Source organism: Typopeltis vanoorti, chromosome 19 (genome assembly GCF_054136105.1).
Source record: "Typopeltis vanoorti isolate ZY-2024b chromosome 19, IOZ_Tvanoo_1.0, whole genome shotgun sequence".
Lineage (NCBI taxonomy): Eukaryota > Metazoa > Arthropoda > Arachnida > Uropygi > Thelyphonidae > Typopeltis > Typopeltis vanoorti.
This window is the reverse complement of record NC_143567.1, coordinates 63,876,332-63,900,359: the sequence shown is the minus strand read 5'-3', so window position 1 is coordinate 63,900,359 and position 24,028 is coordinate 63,876,332. Positions and strand designations below refer to the sequence as shown.

Below are 24,028 nucleotides of genomic sequence, written 5' to 3'. Positions count from 1 at the left end.
AGTAATACTCACAAAACACATAACATGTATTAATAAAAATCAAAAATTCGTACCGAAAGCAGACCTGGATTAAAATTCAGCGTAGGTCGCCAGCAATCTTTAGATGTGCTTTTCTGCATATCTAGCTGAGGTTTCTCCTCTCTTTTAAATCCAGAATTTTGCTACCTGACTAATTTTAATCCAGTCCTTCTTACAAATCACCAAATTAGAATTACTCCAGAATCACACACACACACACACACACACACACACACACACACACACACACACACACACACACACACACACACACACACACACACACACACACACACACACACACACACACACACACACACACACACACACACACACACACACACACACACACACACACACACACACACACACACACACACACACACACACACACACACACACACACACACACACACGGCTTCCCCACTTACTCTACTCTTTTTATATATTTCCAATAAACATTCATGTATTCAGCAGCTATCAATCAATTCCTGGTAATCCATAATCTCCCGTACCATAATCTGATGAAAAAGTGCCATGTACAAGGGACCATCATTTCTACTCATTGTTCTCTTGATTAGACTACCATTTCCATTTATTCCGATCATAACAATACGTGATCGTCTAAAGTAGTGAAATATCCGTGATTCTTTCAGGAATTTGCGAAGAATGAGTTCATGCTGAATCGTTACGCAATCAAGGATAGTTTTCTAAAGATTATCACTAATTATAAACGCCATCTGATGAAGAGAGATAGACAAGTGCCACCATCTCGCAATCACTAATATATTGTTCTCTGACAGAGTGTGGGTTTTACGATCGATTACTTTGAATTTAAGTCAGCTAAAACCCCGGATGCCAGTGCCAGGGATCGACTAACTCGGGACAATAAGAAAACCGTCTTCTAATTAGCGACTTATTTCGAATGCCGAACGACGATCTTTCGGTAACATTGCGTCCTTAGCGCTAGGACAAAACTACGTTGACAAAAACTTTTTTGAGAAGAAATTTCTTAATGCTAATTATTTAAAATATTCTTGTTATTTATTCACTTTGAGGCAAGGGATTTGAGGAAGGGATGGGTAATTGTCGACAAGGAGCTGATATTTAGAGGGAATATTGCTAAAATGGCTAAAACAACTTTCTAAATTACATGGTTGTTGAAGAACAAACCAGATAGAGGTTATTTTTTTTTCTTTATCAGGCAATAATAAGGACACATCTGTCACCTGGATACTGCACACAGGTCTGATCGCCTGGATTCCATTGGTATGAAGAAGTGGCTGAAAGGATTCAGACGCAACTTAAAACGATTGTGGTATATTTATGGAATGGTCCGTATGAGAATAGACTGAGGTCTGTGAGCTCAAAACCTAACAGGTAATCATAAAAAATATAATTTTGTTATATTTTGTATGAGATCAATTTATTATGTCTGTTAATTGCGTTTGTGTTCTTCTGATTAGTTTTTCTCTTTTGAGGAGGATGAAAACCCGAGCTTCCATGAGGAAAACTCCTGCCACCACCGTATCGTAAAAGATGAGATATGATAGAAAATTAAAGGAATTTTATAGGTTTGAGAAAGAAGACTTTCTCAGTAAACGCAAGTAAGGCAAAAAAATTAGGTTACGACACGAAATTGTGTAATGTGCGGTTAACGAGGGTGGTAGAACTAGCGTTTTTGCTTGAAGGGTGGTGAATGGGTGGAATGCGTTGCCAGAAGTAGGTTTGAGCAAGTGCTTCGTCAGTGAACGAATTTATGAAGAGAGAGGATAGGTATTGTGTGAATAATTACTCTTGAGTGAATAAAGTCTCTGTATTATAGCTGCACTCAGGTGACCAAACTTGTGAAAATATAATTTTTTTAAAAACAAAAGAAGAATAGTTTACGTATCACGTCAAATTAGTGCTGTACTTGAGTGCAACACTAATAACGTTGAGCTGTGTTTATATAATTAGCAATAAGACTCCTGGACTGCAAATCTTGTGCACGATTATTCTGAGGTTACTGGACTCATCAATATAATAATCAGTACGCGAAAAACCTGCTTGCCCGTGCCAGAGATCGACTAACTCGGGAACCGGTCGAAAAAAGGCTTAGAAAAATTTCCTCTAGTCGCTGACTAGACTCGAAACCAAGTCTTCCTTCGCGCGGCCATGCGCCGTGGCTGGCAAACGCCACATCCACTGAGCTACACAGGCTCTGGAATGTTACGTATTATTAGGGAAAAGTATTTAAAATGAGAGTGGGATTACAATTAAAATTTGTGACTTCTAGAAGGCCGATAAACAAAATTCGAACACTATCCAGTGACTACCTAAACTTAGGAGAACTTCTCTTTAATATTAATATTCAGAAAACATTTATTACTGCATCGGCATCGATTACAGTTACACTTGAAAAATACAGCAATGTAATAAACCGATTGAAATATGCTTCCATTGTTTTTCGACAGTGATTACAGAAAAAAAAATACCATCCAATTTTACAATGATCTCATATGTTTATGAAACGAGAGAAAATGCTATGTAATTTGTATTTCTTTTTATTTGCATATTGCGGCTAACATGATATTAATTTATAATAATGATGAATTTGATAAATGGTATTCAGTAGGCATATGGACAGCTCTCAGGTTGATAACGCATATCAGTAACAGGTGGTTGTTTTTCGAAAAACCAACAATTATTTAAATCTTAACTGATATGAAAACGATATATATAGAAGTAAGTTAAATACTTCGACACTCTGGGTACCTCAGTGCATCCTAAGAACCAGGTATGATTTCTTTTTTTTCATTATCTTTTTGTGAATTACTTGCTTTCTAACTTATATACTATATACTCGTTATTGTATTAATATATTTTTAAACAAATATATTTTTTATATTTTTAAACTGCTTAATACTTAGATCAGTTATAGCTTTAGGTAGTAAGGAAAATGTCACTTCAAAAATAAACCTACCTTTTATAAAGTTTAAAGTTTATAGAATGTTCTTTCAAGCAGCGAAAGAATAATTAATGTCCAAAATAGTCATATAGTGTATACACGTATCATCTACCATTCTCGCTAATGCCGTCTTTGCATAGCGAAATTCGTGTTGATTGAACGCTTAAGCACATCATCCAGAAATACACCTCTGGCCGTATAATTTTTTTTTTTTACTTTCTCTCCTTTCTTTTTGAGTTTATTATCAATGAGAGTAATTTATCTTCCTGCATATAAAATATCTCTTTAATATCAAAAACAAGCTTCCATCGCTTATAAAGAATTCTGTAATACTTAAGGCAGCTGTACAATACATCTTTACTGTTCTGTTGAATATTTTCTTCTTGCTACTTTTTACATGAATACAGTTCTACAATAAAGATTTACTTAATCTAAACATTTAAACTAGGACGTTTAATAAATAATACTAGAAATAAATATTAAAATTGAGTCAGGAATTTCCAGAACGATATCTACTCATTTTGGTCTTCACTTATACCAGAGAATGTAGATAAATACTTAATACATAATATTCTTTCCCATAAAAATTTCAGACACTTTTCGTATCTAGTTAACATTTTAATTTTAATTTTAGTATCTAATTATCAGAGTAATATTTTCTAAAATTAGCAGAAAAACATCTCAGAAACGACTTTATAAATACACGCATCAGGATTATCAGGATTAAATATTAAGATGCATCAGGATTTCAGAAATGTTTGCTATAAGTATATCCACCTATAAAAGATTAACACTGAAACTAATATTGAATATTGATATTACTACTATTAACATTAATATTTAATCTAATATTAATATTGAAACTATGATAAAATTAATTTGACAATTTCCAGGAATAGTTAATTACGAGCTTATTTTACTGGAAAAAAAAACGAGCCTGAAAAATGTAAATTTTTACTTACGTATTTCCTAAAAAGCTTTAAAATAAAAAAACGTCTTATTGAAGTTTAATTATACTTCTCTATACACATAATAAAATAATGTATGTCTATCTTATTAATCGTTTTTAATCTTCTAGCCATGAAGTTCCTTATCCTCGCCTGCCTTGTTGGTGTCTGTATGGCATCTGTTATCCGAGGTAAGTAAATTGTTTTTTTTAAGTTATTTTTTGTTGTTAGAAATTAAATATTAAAATAAAATAGGCACAGATTCAGAGAATTATTGTTTAATATTTAAATTCTGTTGCAGAATTTCAATTCTCGGTAGATGACGATGTCCGAGTAACGAATAAAGAAGAAGAGGAGCTTAGAAATATTAATTTGTAAATTACTTTTTATGTCATTTAATTCATTTCTATTAATTAATTATAAAATAAGTTTCTTCTTGCTTCTATTTTTTTTATTTAAAATAATATTTTTTAGCTTAATGCAATTTTTAATTTGTTTCACCAAATATAAACAGTAAATATTAGAACGATTTTGCAAACATGATTCTGAATAATTAAACTCGCGTAACTTAATCATTTTATTGATAAGCCTTTAAAATAAGCAAAAAACTTGATTAATTGTAAGTTCACGGCTTTTGTAATCTCGCTTATTTACTTATTCCTCTTCACTCCATTGGGAAACATCGGCCATGACTACGGATCGCCTTTCGACTCTGTTTTGTTCTTCTGTCTTCATCTGTATCCAGATCTTTCCAAGATCTTCTTCTACTACTCTCTGCCAGCTCGTCTTTGGTCTACCTCTCTTCCTCCTTCCTTGCTGATTCCACTCTAATGCTTGTTTAATGTCTAATGGACATTAAAAACCAGAAAAGGACAATGTCTAATGACTTTGTCCTTTTCTGGTTTTCTTAGTACATGCCCTATTCATCTCCATTTTATCTGATTCTTGTCATACATTATTGGTTTTTGTTCATTTTTTTGCAATATTTCTGGCCATTTTATTCCTAGAATTCTTCTTAAACATTTATTTACAAAGCTTTGCAGTTTTCCCAATTGATTTGGTTGTTGTTCATGTTTCTGATGCATAGAATAAAACTGAATCTGTCTTAAGTAACCTTTTTATAAGCCTATTTGCTTTGATTTCCATATTTTTCCTAACATGTTAAAATTATCTGTGCTCTCTGTATCATAGAGTTTATATCTTCCTCTGTTCCTCCCTGATTATTTATTATTGATCCCCACTGTTTCTAACTTTGACCATCCAGTGCTGTCTAATTTTTGTTTATTATTTATTTTCATAAAATGAGCTTCCGTAGCTCAGTCGATATAGACGAAGCCCTTTGGTAGGAAATACCTAGGTGTAATTCCCGTCAGTGACGTGAGTAGTGTTGCCAAATGAAAATTACTAAAAACACTAAATCTTTAAAAAAAAAAAGAGCTAAAAAGGAGTTAAAAATAAAAATTTGAAGCTAAAATTTTAAAAGTAGTAGCTAATACTTTTAAATTACTTACTTTATTCAAGTTGAAGTGATGCTTGCATATAAGTGGCTAAATACATCTTCCATGTGGTCTTCTGCGCTTCATTCACCCAGGTTTTCACTTAGATTTTCAGCTTTATTATATGTGCCCATCGATTATATATTTCTCAATGTAGATGCTGGTAAATGATAGTCTGTACAGCACTTGTTGTTACGCCTGAGGCCATACTTCACTGACAAAATAGCTGTCAGCATTGGCAATTCCATCTTGTTTCTTATTTTAGTTTTAACTGCATTCATGAAACTAAAAATTCGTTCCCATTTCCGCATTAGAATTTGGCAGCATTAATAAATTTGTTGCACACTGAGCAATTTCTTTAAATGGATTCATTCCAGGTGCATCTTTATATTCTCGTACTTCAGTCCAGAATAGCTCAGTGTTTTTCTATATTTGTTCATTTATTTAAGCGGATAGTATTGTACTGGTATTCAGCAGCAGCAATATCTTTTTCTGTTTTCAGCATTATTTCTAAGATGGGAGTAACAGGTTCTTTTATATGTTTTAGGGTATTGTCAAGAGAAAAATAAGAGATCATTCTTAAAATATTCAAGTTTTCAGGCAACCTTTGCTTAAGCTGCTTGAAGAGACCAAGAAGAAACTGTCTTGCTCTACTTCTAAGATTTCGCTCATCATTTTGCGATATTTTCTTTTGTATCATCAACTCTGAAATTTTTCTTTCAAATCTGTAACCAAGATTTGGATTGGGATCCAAGTAGTCATCAATCTCTGACTCTAGAGAGTCGAGGGTCGACTGTGGATGATGGTAGCACTAACATATTAGCAATAGAACGAATCAAACGAGAAAGGTCTTCAAATAATCTCATCTTATCTGCATTGTTAGATTCGAAACTTTTGTTAAATTGCTGAACTTGAACTAGAACAGGATGCAAAAATAAAAGGTACAACAGATTCCTTTCACCTTCTCCCACAAAATTTGAGCTTTGTAACATTTCTCAGTCACACTCACGACTTCGAAGTGATTTTTAATTCCAACCACTGGGTGAGAATTCTGTCTACTGCAGGTTCAATGGAGAACCACTTTGTTGTACAATTGCTTATAATTTTCAGAGGAGCATCATTTTCGTTGATAGTTTGAGACAGCTTTTTGTACAGCTGCTTGTCTTGAAGAAGAACATGAAAACCACTTGTACGTTTCAACGTTTCAACAACTAAAAATTCCTATTTTCTTGGGAGAGATTTTGCACAAGTGTGAGATAATTGACAGTCGTAATGAATGGCATAGACACTAATTAAAATTAAGTAGGAAATATATGCCTTCAGTAGTTCATAAACGCCATTATTGACACCAACCATAACACTGGCATTGTGTGTATCAATTGCAATGAGATTTTTAATGTCCAGTTTCTTGGTCAAGAGCTCTTTTTTTCAGTGCAGCCACAATACCACACTTTTCTAGAACCATCATGCTCAGAAATGTATGCATAATTTTGTTGAATTTCTTGCTATAATAAATGATGGCCATTCCTAAAATCTTATTCACTTATTCACTGTTATATTCATTTGATTTGTCTATTAGCAAGCTGAAATTTCCATCTCAAATGTACACAATTAGATCTTCCTCAAAATGCTCACTTAGAATATTCTTTACAATTGCCGAGCACTTAGTTCGGTGCATTTTTACCTTTGGCATAATTTGACTGTCTGGGATAAAATTTTTGCAAAGATCTACTAGATGATTGCAACTGTTGAATGATGAGTGACAACAAAGAAATAATGCTAACTTACCTTCAAAGTTTGCGGTCTCATCAGACTTTTTCACAAGCATATTTGTAATATGGAACTGCAGTAAGATGTTTCTTAGTTTAACGCTACAAAAGGCCACTGGAAGTTTTGCAAAGTTTCACATCGACAAAACTTAGAGCAGCCTTTTGTAGCGTCAACAGGAACTTCACACAACCACTTTCTAAATATTCCTATTTGCAACCACTCCCTCCTAAATTTTTGCTTGTAAGCTTTATTTTTCTCTTTGTCATTTTTAAAGAACGGTATACAACTCTTTACTGCAACGAATTACGATCAGTCTTTGTAAACTTCCCGCTCGCTATCGTAACTACCAACCAGAACACTGTGCAAAGACTAACTTGTAGCGGTGCTATCAATTTTAAGGTAACAAAATGGTAGGCTGTTTGGGCCACGTGACTGACTGACGTCATCATGCATTTGAAACGTGTACGATGCTCGCACCAAACCTACAATACAATTCCTTATGAAATGCGAACATCTGAAAAACTTTCAAAACAATTTCTTTAACAGTAAGTTATAAAAACAACTAAAAAGAGCTGAAACTAGTTCTAAAGGAGCTAGATTTGGAGCTAGGTGCTAGATTAAACTTTTCGGAGCTAGGGCAGAAAAAAAACGAGCTAGATCTAGCTCCAAAAGAGCTAAATTGGCAACACTAGAAGTGAGGAACCTTTATTTATCTGGTCTCTTTTGACGAGAGGTGAGTTAGCTGATCTCATATCGAGATAGGGAATGTTTCATCCCCTAGAAGCCAAACCGACCCGGTGAGCACATACACGGATTAGTCATGAATATCGCCCTTAGGGAATGCAGATTAGAATGACGAATCGGCAGCATTAATTCATCATAAGCCTCTATTAGTGGGGGAACGCAACCTGTCCCAAGGGATGAGTGGGAAAGATAGGATTTATTTTCATTATTTTTGTTTTCATTTTATTTATTGTGTTTATTTATTTTTAATTTTTTTTATAGTGGCATTAAATTCCACTTTTGTATTTTTCATGGCATTTCTCATGAAGTACAATAATAAGAAATATTGTTGGAGATGGAACGTAGCCTTGTCAAACTCCTGTTTTAATTTCAAACTTTTCTAAATGTTCTCCATTTTGCACGATCTCTATTTTATATATTTTTCTTAAATGTTTAACTATATTGATAATTTTACATGGTGTACCATAATATGGTATTAACTTCCATATTGATTCTCTGTCAATGCTGTAAAAACTTTTTCCTTAATATAAAAATTTGACTGTCATTCTATCGACTGCTCTATTATCATTCTTAGTGTTGGTATTTGATCTATGCATGATCTGTGGGTTCTAAATCCTGTTTGTGTTTTCTTAGCTTTTAGTCTTTCTTTTTATTTTTTCTAATCTAATATCATTATTGTTAGTATTTTACTTGTGTTTAATAATTATATTCCTCTCCAATTATTGCAATATTTTTCTTTTCTTTGTAGTATTTGAATTTCTTTTTATGTTTTTCTCTATTCATTATCTCTTTGAAGTATTGTATTCCATGTTTCTATTTTCTTTTTATTATTGTTTATTTTATTTCCTTGTTTGTCTTTAATAATATCTCCTGTGATTATTCATGTAATATTAGAAATGCTTTAGTATTACCTCTAACTGCAATTTCTGCTTCGTATAGTAGGTTTTCAATAAACTTTCTCTTATCTGTTCTTATATCTTCTTTATCTCTTTATATATTTCTTTATATTTCTCTTGTAAGCTGATTTTGTTCTTATATTGTATTCTTTTTTCTGAATTTCTTTTCTTTCTTCAATTTTAAGTTTTCTATGAGAAGATATCCATTCTTTGACTTTTCTTCTATCGACTCCTAGTATTTCTTCTTCGGCTTCCTTATGTATGTTTTAATACCTGTCCATATTTCTTCTATGCTTCTGAACTCTCCTCGTTCGTTCTGTTTGGTCTGAGTAAGAAACATCATATTTATTTTTAACTCTGCTGTATATTTTCTTTTAGTTTCCATATTTTTTATGTTTCGTTTATGTTATACATTTTATTTTTGCCCATTGCTTTCTTTGTGTTCATTAATCTTATTTTAATTTCTCCTGTTACTAAAATTGTCTGTATAAGCATCTGCTGCTCTAAATGTTTCTAAATGAGATCATCTCCATTTTGCATCATTAAATGGTCTATTTGGTTATACATTTTTTGCCATCGGGTGTTCTCTCTGCTACTTTGTGTATATTTTTATGCTTAAAGATCGATCCTCCTATTTCTAATTCATTCACCATTCAGAAATCCAGTAACATCTCTCCGTTTTCATTTACATTTCCTATACCTTCTTTTTCCATTATCATTTCTCTACCTATACAATCATTTCCTGTTTTCGCATTTAGATTCCTTAAATAGTATTATTATATCTGTAGGATTTGTGTCATTTATTATTTTTGTAATATATCATAAAGTTTATATTTGTCTTTTTCATCTGCATTATTAGTTGATTCATAATACATCTTGAATTAAAGCTTGCTTTTATGTAATTTTCTGTAATTGGTTCCCATTCTATTTACTGGACATCATTATCACCACTCCTTTTGCATGTGTACTATCCTCATCCTTTTTCCAGAGTATATTCTTTTTCCAAAACTCAACTGGATCAATCCCTCTCCATTCCATCTTGTGTCGTTTATTTCCAATATTTCAATTTTGTAGTCTTTCATTTCTTTGGATGTATTAGCTGCTTTTAATGTTTCATACATAACTCAAGTATAGTTTGGATTCCAGTAATTGACATTGATACTGGGATAAGAAATCGCAAACTGAATTAAATGATAACCAAGTGAACACAAGTGATCTTCAATCAACAAGTTTTATGTTCTAAGTGCGGCAGTCATGGATCTAGAGGGCATTAGGAAATTTGGTGATTTTCCTCGGGTAGTGTGAGATCACCTGCTGCCGATTTATTAGAGACTAGAAATGGCTTGAAAATTTTCATGTTTGATATATATATAAACTCGTAAAACCCATGCAAGGAGCAGCATGGGTTTACTCAAGGAAGGTCATGTTTTAGCAATTTGTTCATATTTTATAATAGTGATACGGCCGAGTTGGATAAAGGTAATGGATACACTATGATATGCCAGATTTTGCTAAGACATTTGGTAGGATACCACACGAAATGCTGTTGCATAAACTGGAGAATATTGGATTGGAATATAAACTCTTGACTTGGATCAGTGGACATTGTTGTTCAATCTATACATGAATGACATTACGAAGGATATATGTATAGAACTGTTTGCCGATGATGAGAAGATAGGCAGGGCATACAGGGATGCTACTATTATCAATCTTCTTCTTCTGGTTCCCATCTGCCATACGGCCGCGGGAGGGTAGCTATATGCTACCATTCTTGGGAGAGATGATTATGAGCAAGGTGGTTTCCTTGCCTTCCTTGCAGTAAGTATTTATGACTGTAAGCTGTGTGTTCATGGGGCCGGTTTGCCTGCTTGCAGGATGAAAAACCTCAGATAAACTGGCGGAAAAAACCCTGCGGCCCACGCCCAAGACCGGCTAACTTGGCTATGGCTGAGGAAGATCCTTAAGCTCCTCACGTCGTGGACGGGAATCGAACCTAGGACACTCCTTCCCCAGGCATATGGTTGCGAAGCGCAAAGCCACTAGGCTAACCGCGGACTATTATCAATCACTTACAAAATAATTTAAAAAGGCTGCAAATTTGGGTAAACGAAAATAGCTGTCATTATAATCTTAGTAATTGTCTAGTTATGCAATTTGCATGATGAGATTTCCAGGGAATATTATATTAGCGGAGTTATGCTACAAGAAACTGATGATGCTAGGGATCTTAGCGTAATGATGGATAGGAATTCATATAGCAAAAGTTGCAAATACAACTCAGAAAATAATTGCGATGTTCGTCAGTTGCCATTTTATAAGGCCCCCTGATACAGCCGCACCTGGATTATTGTTTGCAGATTTGGTTTCCTGGGTTCCAAGGGGATAAAGAAGCTGTGTAACTCTTCTTTGCAAGATGTGCAAAGAAGAGTTACAAAGATTATATCAGGATAATGGGATTTAGAGTATGAGCACAGATTCCAAGTGGGTGGATTACAGACTGGTAACAGGAGAAAGAGGGGGTGATATATGATAAGGGTCCATAAATTCCTAAATGAGTGTTATGGAATATCGTCCGATGAAATTTTTCGTTATATCAAAGGTAGAGAAAGAATACAGAGGCTTCCATCGAAAGCTAAGTTCCTTTGCAGTGAGGGATAAGAGCTAGATTTTTCTCTCACAGAACAATGAGTGAGTGGAATAGTTTCTCTTTAGGGGTAATGAAAGCAGCTAGTGTGAATGAATTTAAGCGAATGTATGACAACCGGTGTGGGTGATGTGTGGCCTCCCTCGATGAGTCCTTGACTTCCTGGAGTCTCAGGTAATAATAATAATAATAATAATAATAATAATAATAATAATAATAATAATAATAATAATAATAATAATAATAATAATAATATACTTCAAAATTACCTGTGATGTAATGTGATGGTTGTAACGTATTCCTTTCGGAAAACATTATTTCAACATTCATTATGTCCATATCCAATAATGATATTTTTATAAATATCGCATGTTGCTCTTATTCGTGAATTTGTACACAAATATAAATACAATATACTCAAACTTAATCGAGGTTAAATACTTTTCTTTTCGATTTATTTAGGATTCCAGACTTTTTAAAAAATATTATAATTCGGATGCTTGATCATGTTATCCAAGCTATTACGAAAGCAGGAGAAATTAACGAAAGAGTTGTGACCGGAGTAAGTTCAATAGAATGTCATTCCTTGCTTAAAAATAAACTTTTGTTTCATGATTTTATGACGCATTGCGCTATGAAAATACTTTTTATGAGGACTTGAGACATATCGATAATCTAAAATTGATCTCACCTTTTTTTAAAATATATTAACATTACAGTTTTGTTTGTGTGATGTACACTGCTCCGAAAGAAGTCAACTGAAACCATAATGTGAAGAACAAACAGACACGGCGTCCATTTCAATAAAATGCAGAAAGGTCTTTCGCTGCGATGACTGCAGAAATCCTACGGGGCATACTTTCCACAAGCGTATGATAGCGATCAATGGAAATTTTGGACCATTCTTCTTGTAGGCATGTAATGAGATCCTGGACTGTTGCGAGCGAACGTCCCTTGATCTCACTCGAGGCTCAGTTCATACCAGATTCAGATAAGGACTCTGTGAAGGTCAGTCAAGTGTGGTGGCGTTCATGTCCAAAACCCACGCAGTTACAGCAGCAGACTTATGGCATAGTGCATTGTTTGCTGAAAGAGACAATGGTCAGTCCAGTAAAAACGCCACAAAATAAAACGCATTGCATTATCCAGAGTGATCAGATACCTCTCGGAGTTCAATGTTCCTGGCGCCACAAATAGAGGGCTATGGGGTAAAAAAAAACAAGAAAAACAAGACCATACCGTCACGTTGCCACCACCGAATTTCGCAGTTGGGTCACTCTGGTAAGAGACGTTTACCAGGAATCCGCCATACCCACACCCGTTCATCTGCTCGGTAGAGGGTGTATCGTGATTCGTTCCTACATAACACAACTTTCTAAGCTCCACTTCATACTCTGCACAGTCTTTGCACCATTGAAGACGACGCTGCATGTTGGTTAGGAATATGGAGCTTGCATATCGCGATCCTACTATGGAAACTGATGTGGTGCGCCTCGGTTCTGAATATTTTTGTGCACATTCGTGTTCTAGTCGATTACTGGAACTGCGTTTCAACTTCCTGGGACGAATGGTTTTTATATAATATCCTTTGTAACATCCTACGGTGGATAGGATGTTACGAAATAATTTAACAAGGCTGCAAATTTGGGCAAACGAAAATGGCTGTCATTATAATGTTAGTAATTGTCTAGTTATGCAATTTGGCTTAACTTTCACAACACAGTGTTGTGAAACATTCACGGCGGTAGCACTTGACTCTCTGCGCTTCAATCTCAGCATGATATTACTGATTGTTGACCTGGGATAGCCAAATTTGTTAATAATTTATCGAAAAAATAGATCTGTAGCATGGCATCCTATTGCAACACCTCTTTCAAACTACCTCAGTTTCTTTCTAGCAGCCATTTCACACGGACACAGTTACATTGACTTTCGAGCATGATATTCCTACAATTGACAATGACATCACACCGAATCTTGCTGCAAACACAAGATTCGTTACATGGCAGATGAATCTTACCCATGAGGGTATCCATTGACTTCTTTCCAAGCAGCGTATGTATGCATGTATGTATAACTTTTTCTCTTTTCTTTCAGCACCGTATGACGAAAAATCTCTTGCATAACCGCATTTTCCTTTTAATAAACGCCTTTCATGATTGAGGGAAATAGCATAACATAAAAGCAACTGACACACGCAAAGAAAGAGAGAGAGAGAGAGAGAGAGAGAGAGAATAAACGGAAAAGTACAGAAAATGAATATAAAGAACGTAACACAAAACTAGAATAAGCAGCAAAATAGGAATCTTGAAAACGCACACGTAATTTCATCATCATCAATATCAACTCTGCTCTGAATTACAGTTCATTTTTTCAACCTTTTTTTTACCGCCAGAGATCTCTGAATTGGGAAAATTTCATTTTTTCGGTATACAGAAAACCTACAAGCACTGATAGACTTCCATGCTACATCTAAAAATCACCCGTTACTGTCTTTATGAATAATTAACCTAGGAAAAAATATCAAAAAAATCAACAAAAAAATCAACAACTTAAATACCTCATCCGAACACTATCTTTAAATGGATGCAACCACAAGACGATCGAAAATATTTTTCTATCTCTCGAGAAAGTATCAACAAGTAAACAAAAATACACGGGTGTGGTTACGCTGTCTTATGTCCAAAATGTAACGCATAAAATTGGGGAAAGACTTTCACCTCCTGAAATAAAAGTTCCTTTAACTCCACTAAGCAGGTTCTTCAGCGGTTTTTCATTTTCCTAAACTACTTCTTCTATCCTTCAAGAAACTACGACACTTCGTTTATAAAATCCGCTAGTCGTGTTCTGTGTAGAATAAACCCAACATTCAGCAGCGATCCGCATGCCAAAACATATTGAAGCTGTTAAAAACAAGCGATTGGGAGAGAGAGAGAGAGAGAGAGAGAGAGAGAGAGAGAGAGAGAACATAAATCCAGTTTAGCCTATCTTACACCCTATAAATGTCATCTGCGATTTGGGAAGAAAACAGAAATACATGATCATAACGGATAGAATTTAAAGAATCTTGAGACATGGTCTGGGTTTTAGTTCAATAAAACGCAGAACATCATCCTACAACCTTTAGTCGTCGTCTTTAAAATATATGATGCACACAGATCTTCGTTATGATGCGCATTATGTGTCGGATTAAATAAATAATTTGTTTAGAGCAGACATTTCATTTGTTAACTAAAACTGGTTATAAAACATAATGCATTGGTTTTGTTTATAAAATATAGAAATCCATTATTGTACCATCGTTTTTGTTTGTTTCTTTTTTATTTCATTAACAGGTTCTTGACTTCATTGATGGATTTTTGGGAGGTAATACCGCAATGGGAACTACAATGAAAAATAAGTTGCTAGAGCTCATTGAAAAGGGCACAAAGCTACCCATCTCAATAATAGAGAGAATCAAGAAAAGTAAGTTATTTATGGCTATTAGAAAATGATAAAGCGTACACAATTGTGTTATATATTTTGTTTTAAGATATAAATATTTTATTCTGTGGAAATATTTCTTTCTGGGGAAATGAAATTCCGAAGGCAGTGCTAGGAGGAAAAGTTCAAGTACAGCTGTACTTGTACTTTATATGAGATGAGAAACGTTTAAATGCTCACGTGTTGTACTATATTTTCCGACTGAGTTATTTTTAAAAGATCGTTTATAATATTAAATAATTAGCAGAACATTTATACAATTACAAACAACCACATCTCTCTCTCTCTCACACACACACACACACACACACACACACACACACACACACACACACACACACACACACACACACACACACACACACACACACACACACACACACACACACACACACACACACACACAATTTGCACTTAAGGAATCATTTCAGATCCTAGAACAAATGCAGGAAATAGTGTCCATCAAATTAACATGACACACATACACACACACATACACACTCACAGTGAAAAACGACGATGCCTTTTGTTTGGAAAGACTTGGGTTTGAATTCTGTCTATGACGCAAAGAACCTCTTTATAGGAACTTTTCAAATGAAGATGACTTCGCCGGTCTCATACGCGAACGAACAGGATTTTGGTTAATATGTATACATATATAAGCGAAAATATGTATACAGCTCATACAAAAAAAAAAAAAAACATAGGTTCATGCTTAATCATTAAAACTGTGAGTTCAAAAGTATCAACAAAAGTACGAAAAGACTACACCAAGTTGTAGTCTTTTCGTACTTATAGTTTTCCATTGAATTTTGACCAAGTTCATGTTTACTCTTTTCAAGACGGTAGCATTGATTAGAGGTTATCATTTCATATATTGTACTATATTCCGCGCGGTTAGCCTAGTGGCTGTGTGCCTCGCAACCATATGCCTGGTGAAGGAGTATCCCACGTTCGATTACCGTCGATGACGTGAGGAGCTGAAGGAATTTCCTCGGCCATAGCCAAGTTAGTGGGTCTTGGGCGTGGACAAGTACGGTTTTCCCCGTTTTATCCTGGGGTTTTTCAGCCCACAAAGCAAGCAAACCGGCCTTGAGAACTCAACACTACGGACATAGGATATACCGGGGCATAGAGCTGACCACCTTATCCTGTGAACGGTTTGAGGTCCGATGATTAATAATTGACACCGTAAGGTAAAAGAGGTTAAAAGGAAAATGAGATGAGATATTGTACTATAAACATATCGTGAATACTGAAACAGTGTCTACAATATAGTGGCAGCCCACCTGGTTACCGAATGTCTTTAGATAACAAATGAATTCCATCTACTACTATGAATTACTAACCTGATAATTGACAGTTTGAAATTGTTACGTAGATACTGCCCAGCTAATCTTGAAAAAGTCATTTCAGATTATATGGACAGCAAAGAGCCAATAGTAAACATCTATATGGATTAGGGTTTTTTGTATAAATTGTATAAATAGATGTTTCTTTTGTGTGTGTGTGTGTGTGTGTGTGTGTGTGTGTGTGTGTGTGTGTGTGTGTGTGTGTGTGTGTGTGTGTGTGTGTGTGTGTGTGTGTGTGTGTGTGTGTGTGTGTGTGTGTGTGTGTGTGTGTGTGTGTGTGTTTTGTGGAACAATACTAACTGAAATTCAAAGCGCCCGCGCACACCCACACATTACAATAATATAAATAGTAATATTTCATTCAGATGGAATACGCACAAATTATCAATATCACACTACAAAAAGTGCTGTATAGTCTATTTCTAAGGTAGAAGGACAGCTACCAACAAGTCCTATATTAAACAAAGGCAATTTAATTTTTTATTTATTTATTTATTTATTCGTGTGGGGTTCTCCCCGTTCCTCGACCGCCTCTTAGGACTGGTTGAGCCTTCCTAATAAGGAATTAAGTACTATATCCTATGACTGTAGCCTGTATGTTCACGAGGCCAGTTTGCCTGCTTAAGGGATGATGAAAAACCTCAGATAAACTGGGGGGGAAACCCTCTGTCTACACCCAAGACCGGCTAACTTGGTTATGGCTGAGAAAGATTCTTAAGCTCCTTACGTCGCGAACGGGAATGAAACTTAGAACACTCCTTCCCCAGGCATATGGTTGCGACTAGGCTAACCGCGCGGACAACAAAGGCAATGAACAGCACAGATTTCACTTGATTAGAGCGTTGGGAAACCCGTGATATGGAACAACGTCTCTCGCTACATCCTTTTTACGATCGGGTGCATAAATATCGGCGTAACGGAGGAGTCAGAAATACAATATACCAGGTTCTGCCATCCCAACTGATATTTGATGACCTAAGCCTAATAGTCTAAAGCTTTCTCTTGATATGAGGTTTGGGTTTGATGCATAAAATTACGAATGACAACGAATAAACAACATTTTCGGAATTCCAGACGTATGATAATATAATATTGAAAACAGTATGATCAGAAAAGCTTTTATCATTGGGATTAGTGCAGTTTACTTCTCCTAAAATAGAGTGATATCTCACAAATTATTAAAAAAAAAACTTTCTAAATAAAAAAAATAAAAAATACAAACGTATCTCTGTTTCCACGAAAACGAATTTCTTATTCAGTCAACGTTCCTCACCTTTTCTAAATGATGAAAAAATGTTATAGTGTATAACTGTTTCATAGACAATCATGGATCTACCTAACTGTAGAATTAAATGTAAGATTATAATACAAAGAACATTTTTTAAATCTAGTGCTTAAGAAGGAAGAGGAACTAGAAAAGGAAGGCGGAGAAGAAGCTTCATACAGCGTGCACAGAGAATCGCGTGGCCTCAAGGAAATGTGGGAACACATGAAGGAAAAATTTGGTGAACTCAAATTGAAAATAAAGGAACACCTTGCCAAATTCGGAGAGTGGGTAGTGAACCTCAAGGATGATGTGTTCCAGAAAATAAAGGACAAGAAGGATGCCGTTAAAGAACTGGCACGTGAGGTGAGTGTTATATAATAGTGAGTAATTTAAGAACTGAATATATTAATGCTCATCCACAAATTGCGTAACGTTTTGAGGAGGGAATGGAGCCAAGAAGGATTCATTTCGATTTTTATGAAAGCAGCGAATCAAGTATAATTTCACTTCATAAGAGAGGGTAAATTCAAAGATCTGAAACCCTAAAGAACAATGTTACGTCATTTATGGATGGGCCTTTACTGTTATAATTATGTAATGAAACATTTATGGTTTACTTCTTGCATGTTTCCTTATACATCTAAAGTTTTTTTTTTCCTTGAGATAAAATAAACACATGATATGACAAGACAATGTTTCACTGAAGGATATTAATTCATGTCATAAAGCGTTTTACAAATAAAATGAATTTCAAAAAAAAAATTCTCATGTTAAAGCAAGCGAATACCAGCATTTGTAATAGATTTCCCTTTTTATATAATTCCAGAATCTTCGGAGAGGTGTTGGAGAATAATTTAATAATACAAAAATAAATAAATAATCTGAATATAGTTCGGATGGACGATGAAAGAACACTTTCAATTAGAACTGAGATACTCGGTTAGACAAAAGCAATGTCTTAGAGGTTTTTTTTTGTTTTTTTTTTAAAGAAAATTTAAAGTAATATGGACTTGAAAATTTGAAGGTAATAAAATACTATGATACCGTTCAAACATCTTACACTTACAATTTGAGAACAAATTGTACGTGTCAATGATCTGAGGTTTTCGTGGCTTGAAATGTCCATACTTATTTGGTCTGGCGAGCACCACGTTACAAAAGTATCTGATTTGTTCTTATATGAAATGTTGACTAATGTGCTCGTTTCTTATCAGCATCTTTGATGTGTTCTTTGAGATGGATTTCTACAGATCTAGTTAATCTGGAAACATCTAGATTTTCTCGGATGATGAGAGGGGAAAGACAGTCTTTAGGGGATGAGTGTTTCAAATGCAATTCGTGTTATCCAGCCAGAGGTATATGTTATTCCTTGAATTGGGTAAAATAAATTCACTAGTGTTCATTAATTGGGATCATTCCGAAAGTTTGTCGAGCAAACTGAATGTTTGTCTCAGTCCGTCAATTTGTATTGCTAACATTTCTTCTTACTTTGCCTTAATACAACTGGAATTTCATCTACAGTACAAGGCAATATCTCCCGAATTCGTCCGAAAAAGTTTTCAGGTTTTGAAGTTCTTTTTCTAGCTCAAGTATTGATATCTCCTACTTATTACATTCTTCCTCAATATGTTCACTATTTTGTCACTTCTTGATTTATTTGAAAGCAATTATTTCAGAGTTCTACAATTTTTATCTTCAGTTTTCATCTCACCTTTTTTATTTCTAATTCTTTGAACAAAACTCTTTCCTTCATTTCTTAAGCTTTTTGCCACCTTCGCGATATTTGTGATACTAAACGTAATTTCATGATATGTGTGCGTGTGTGTATATATATAAATCATTTTCTTGTTTCAGTTTCGTGACCATATCCACAAACTGAGCGAAGAAGTCATAGCCCAAGGCTTGGAATTCTTCGAAGGTTATAAAGATCAGCTGGGCAATCTCTGGGAAGAATTGAAAAAGACCGCCAAAGAAGCAATAAATAAGAATTCGAATTGAGTGGATGTAATTTGTAACTAATTGAAAATAAAACAAGAATTCCAATTGAGCGGATGTAATTTGTAACTAATTGAAAATAAACTATGTCAGAGTAGTTATGTGTCATAATTCAAATAAAAGTATTATGAAAACACATAAACCATATGCAGACATGCTTTACATGGAGTTACCGAGTTACACGACACAGTAACATTAATTAAGCGACACGATTTCATCGTGTCCTATTCTTTCCGAATCATGATGCCTGTTTTGTTCCACTACACAGGAGCGAAACGAGGGACGTCTATTTTAAAGTAGCATATCTACTTAGAAAGATTTTTCAACGCCGCTGAAAGATGAAGACAAATTATCTGTGACTGATCGTTGAACTTAACATGCTGAGGGGAGAGAGGAGATAAAATGGTGAAAGCATTATTTTCAATGCACAAGTGCTTCAGGCACTAAAACAGCGTAATAATAAAATCGTGTTGTTTTTTTTCTAATAGGAGGAGAACACTGCATAAAATATAGTTCTCAAAGTTATCAAATACACTGTAGTTTGACAGCATTCAGTTACAGGTTACACAACGCAATGGATCATCTCGAAACAAAGGATGCTCACTTCAATTTCATGCCAGGTAGTTTTTAATTCCCTATCACCAAGTAAGAAAAAACAGCACACACCTGAGCTATTCTTTATTTTATTACTCAGGTAGATGAATTTATCCCTAATATTATTAGGGATAAAACACTACGAGAGTGTTTTATCCCTAATAATATTAGGGATAAAACACTCTCGTAGAACAACTGCTTACATATGGAATAGTAGGTTTAAATATGACTCCTATATCGTAATTTAAAGTGACGCATGCTATTATTGTTTCCATACGTTGAACTTTAATCTTAAATGGATTAGACTTTAATTTCATCTGAGCAGCCAAGTAGAAATGAAACAAATAAGTTCAAAAGCAACGAGAACTCAATTAGCATCGTAACAGAATTATAAACGATTTGACATAAATATTTGATATTTAGTCTTAGAAAATCTGACGCATTATTACACACATAAAACATTTATTGCAAAAGCGTTCTGTTCGTGAAATTTAGTAAGCGGATTTCTTTAATTATGAGGACGTCATAATGAAATAATAATTATCTAGTCATTTAAGGAAGCAAATGCCACCGATGACTTTTTCCTATTAAAGAATGAAGTGAATAAAATACGTAAATGATGAAATGCCAGTTCTTGGAATGAGAAAATGTCAAAAACCCCTTATGCAGCAAGAAAAGAATAACAAATTCTGCCGTAGCCAATTTTTTCCAACATTTTCAACGGTTGATTTTCACAGTCGTAACAAGCAACAACATACGCTTCGAAACTATGAATAGTCAAATTAAAGATGACTAGGGTAATTGAAACAACCCCATAACGGCAACTGTTTGGTTAGAAAGAGCCCAAGTTCGCATTCTATTTAGGATATAATACTATTTTATGTGAGCTATTTAACTGAATGTGAGTTACCTCAATACCTTATGAGAAGTTGCAGCATTTTCAACAGCAAATGATGAATCCATCGCAATGCGATACAATTAAACAAGATTGTATTGCATGGCGCATGCATTGCGCTTAGAACACACACACACACACACACATTGACTGACATAATAGACTAAGAAAGATTAACCGCGTCATTGCTAAAATAGTCTATAAAAAGCTGTATTTATGGAATGAAGGTACCAAACGCGACACCAATAACTATTTGCGTTGCGATTTTCGTGTCCTTATGCGAGAGAGAGAGAGAGAGAGAACACGGAATGATCTTTTCTCTCTTTTTAATTGCTATTTAAATAGAGCAATATAGCAATCGGATTCAATGTTGTACCGCGTCAAAATCATACATTTAGTACATTTAACAGATTTGTAATCCTACTGATCCTTCGCCAGTCTCTAGAGTTGACAACCTGGTTCCAGACAGACGCTTGACGTTGACTAAGGATGTGAGATGTAGAACCCAAATAGGTCCAATAAGGAAAGGTTAGCTGCTTTTGAGTTGTGGTGTTAACAGACGTTTGTTGAGGATAACCTATGCTGAAACGCATACAAATAAATGGGTGTTACAAAAGATCAGTAGAATTTTAAGGCTGCTTAAGGGTACTGACAGAAGAAAGTCGAAATGCTTTGGATACATTGAAAGGATTCAAGAAAGACCTTTCAGAACAGTAATAGAAATTACAGTTCCTGTAAAGAGTGGAAGGGGCAGACTGTGAATGAGATGGATGGATTGGATGGATGGATGGATGGATGGATGGATGGATGGATGGATGGATGGATGGATGGTGTGTGTGTGTGTAAATCATTTTCTTGTTTCAGTTCCTTCAGTTCACTATATCCATGACGTGAATGCCGAAATCATAGCCCAAAGGTTGGAATTCTTTAAAGGTTACAAAGATCAACTGGGAAATGTCTGGAAAGAAATTAAATAGGCCGCCAAATAAATAATAAATAAGAATTCCAATTGAATGGATGTAATTTGTAACTACTAGTTGAAAATAAACTATGTGAAAACAATTATGCGTCATTGCCTAAACAGATTATTCCTAAAAAAACAAAAATAAAACATATATGATTTACCACGAGTTACTGATTTACACGACACAATGGTATTAAGTATGGTCTTTTCAAATACCTACTCGTATTTTGCTCCATTACACATGAGCGAAACGAGGAAGATTTGTTTTATTAGCAAATGAAAGATCTATTTTAATTTTAGATAGAAAGTTTATTCAACGCCTTCTCAGCGTTAAAGACAAATAATCTGTGACTGGCCATTCAGCTTAACATGTTGAGGAGAGAAAGAGATGGAGAGGTGAGAAGGGTTATTTTTAATACTAAAGTACTGCAGACACTAATTAGTGTAAAAGGCCAAACCATGTTGATAATTTCTTAGTAGGAGGGGGACAATACATAAAATAAAATTTAGTTCTTTAAGATCTAAGAAATACACTGTAGTTTGACTATGCAAGACCAGGCAAGATAGGCTATGCAAGACCATGGATAATCTCGTAACAAAGGATGCTCACTTTGATTTCATACCAGATCGTTCTTAATTCCAATATCAGCAAGTAATCAAAATCAGCACACAATTGAGCAGTTCATTATTTTATTATTCAGGTAGATGAACAACAATATTATTAGGGATAAAATACTCTCGTAGAATTACAACTGCTTACATATGATCTGGTAGGTTTTAATTGAACCCCTATGTGGTAATTAAAAAAGGAAGTCGTCATACTCATTATTGTTTCCGTAAGTTAACCTTTAATCTTAAACGGATTAAACTTTAACTCCACCTGAGAAGTCAAGTAGAAATGATACAAATGAATTCTGAAGAACCCGAAATCAATTAGCATCGAAACAATTAGATTTGGTATTAGATAGACCGAAGCATTATTACACACATAAAATATGTACTGCAAAAGAATTATGTTTTTTAGGAAATTTGGTAAGTGGATTTCTTTAACTGTGATCACGTCATAATGAAATAATCCTTATCGAGTCATTTAATGAACCAAATGTGTGATTGGTGAATCCTATTCATAATGAAACATCTCCCCAATATTTTAGAAACTCGGTATCTTCACAAAGAATTAATAAAGAATCTTTTCTGACAGTTATATAAAATGTGTTGATCTTCCTACAGTGGATTTAGCTTGTGGACTATGGAGTTAAAATAAATCCCAGAATGTATAAAAAACCACGCGTCACATCCGTGGTATACAGCATGCTCAAATCATTGTTGAGCATAATATTTTCAGAAACTGTTTGAAAAGTCGATATTTCATAGAAATATAAAGTTCAATTTCATTGGCTACTAGCTGTTATTTTAATCATGTTGCGAAAGCTTCACAGTTACTCATTAGTCATTTCGCAAATGGTTTTACACAAAAGTTTAAAATTATCACAGGAACTCAATATGATTGAGTTCCTGTGATAATTTTCAAACCGAAAATAAATTTTCAAACCGAAGTAGATGAGGGAGAGTAAAAATGTCCTTCATAATTGATAAGGTCGCAAAGTATGCCCATTTTATAATAAGACGATATCTACGAGAAGGTTAAGAAAAATGTTGAAAACGTTAAAAATAAGATTTCTGATTTCATAAGATTTATGTTATTATTATTATTATTATTATTATTATTATTATTATTATTATTATCTGAAACTTCCAGGGAGTCAAGGACTCATCGAGAGAGGATATAAAGAACCCTAACCAGCTATCATACCGTCCCTTTAATTCATCCACACTAGATGCACTTAGTACCCCTAAGGGGAAATTATTTCACTCACTCACTCAATGCTCTATGGGAGAAAAACCCAAGCTCTTACCGCTTTCTTGACTGTGAAAAAACTTAACTTCCAAGAATGCCCCGTTTTTCTCTCCATACCTTCCATATAACGAAAAATTTCATCATTTGAAATG

General features: G+C 34.6%; 1 protein-coding gene across 1 annotated transcript; it reads left to right on the top strand.

The window, feature by feature from the left end:
- Positions 1-2,758: 2,758 nt before the first annotated feature.
- On the top strand, positions 2,759-19,662 carry LOC150096181 (uncharacterized). The gene is made up of 7 exons (XM_090409397.1): positions 2,759-2,797; positions 4,047-4,106; positions 4,217-4,289; positions 11,931-12,030; positions 14,804-14,933; positions 17,695-17,933; positions 19,425-19,662. Exons 2-7 carry the CDS (start codon positions 4,049-4,051, stop codon positions 19,566-19,568), a joined length of 744 nt encoding a protein of 247 aa, XP_090265523.1. The 5' UTR covers positions 2,759-2,797; positions 4,047-4,048; the 3' UTR covers positions 19,569-19,662.
- Positions 19,663-24,028: the final 4,366 nt, after the last annotated feature.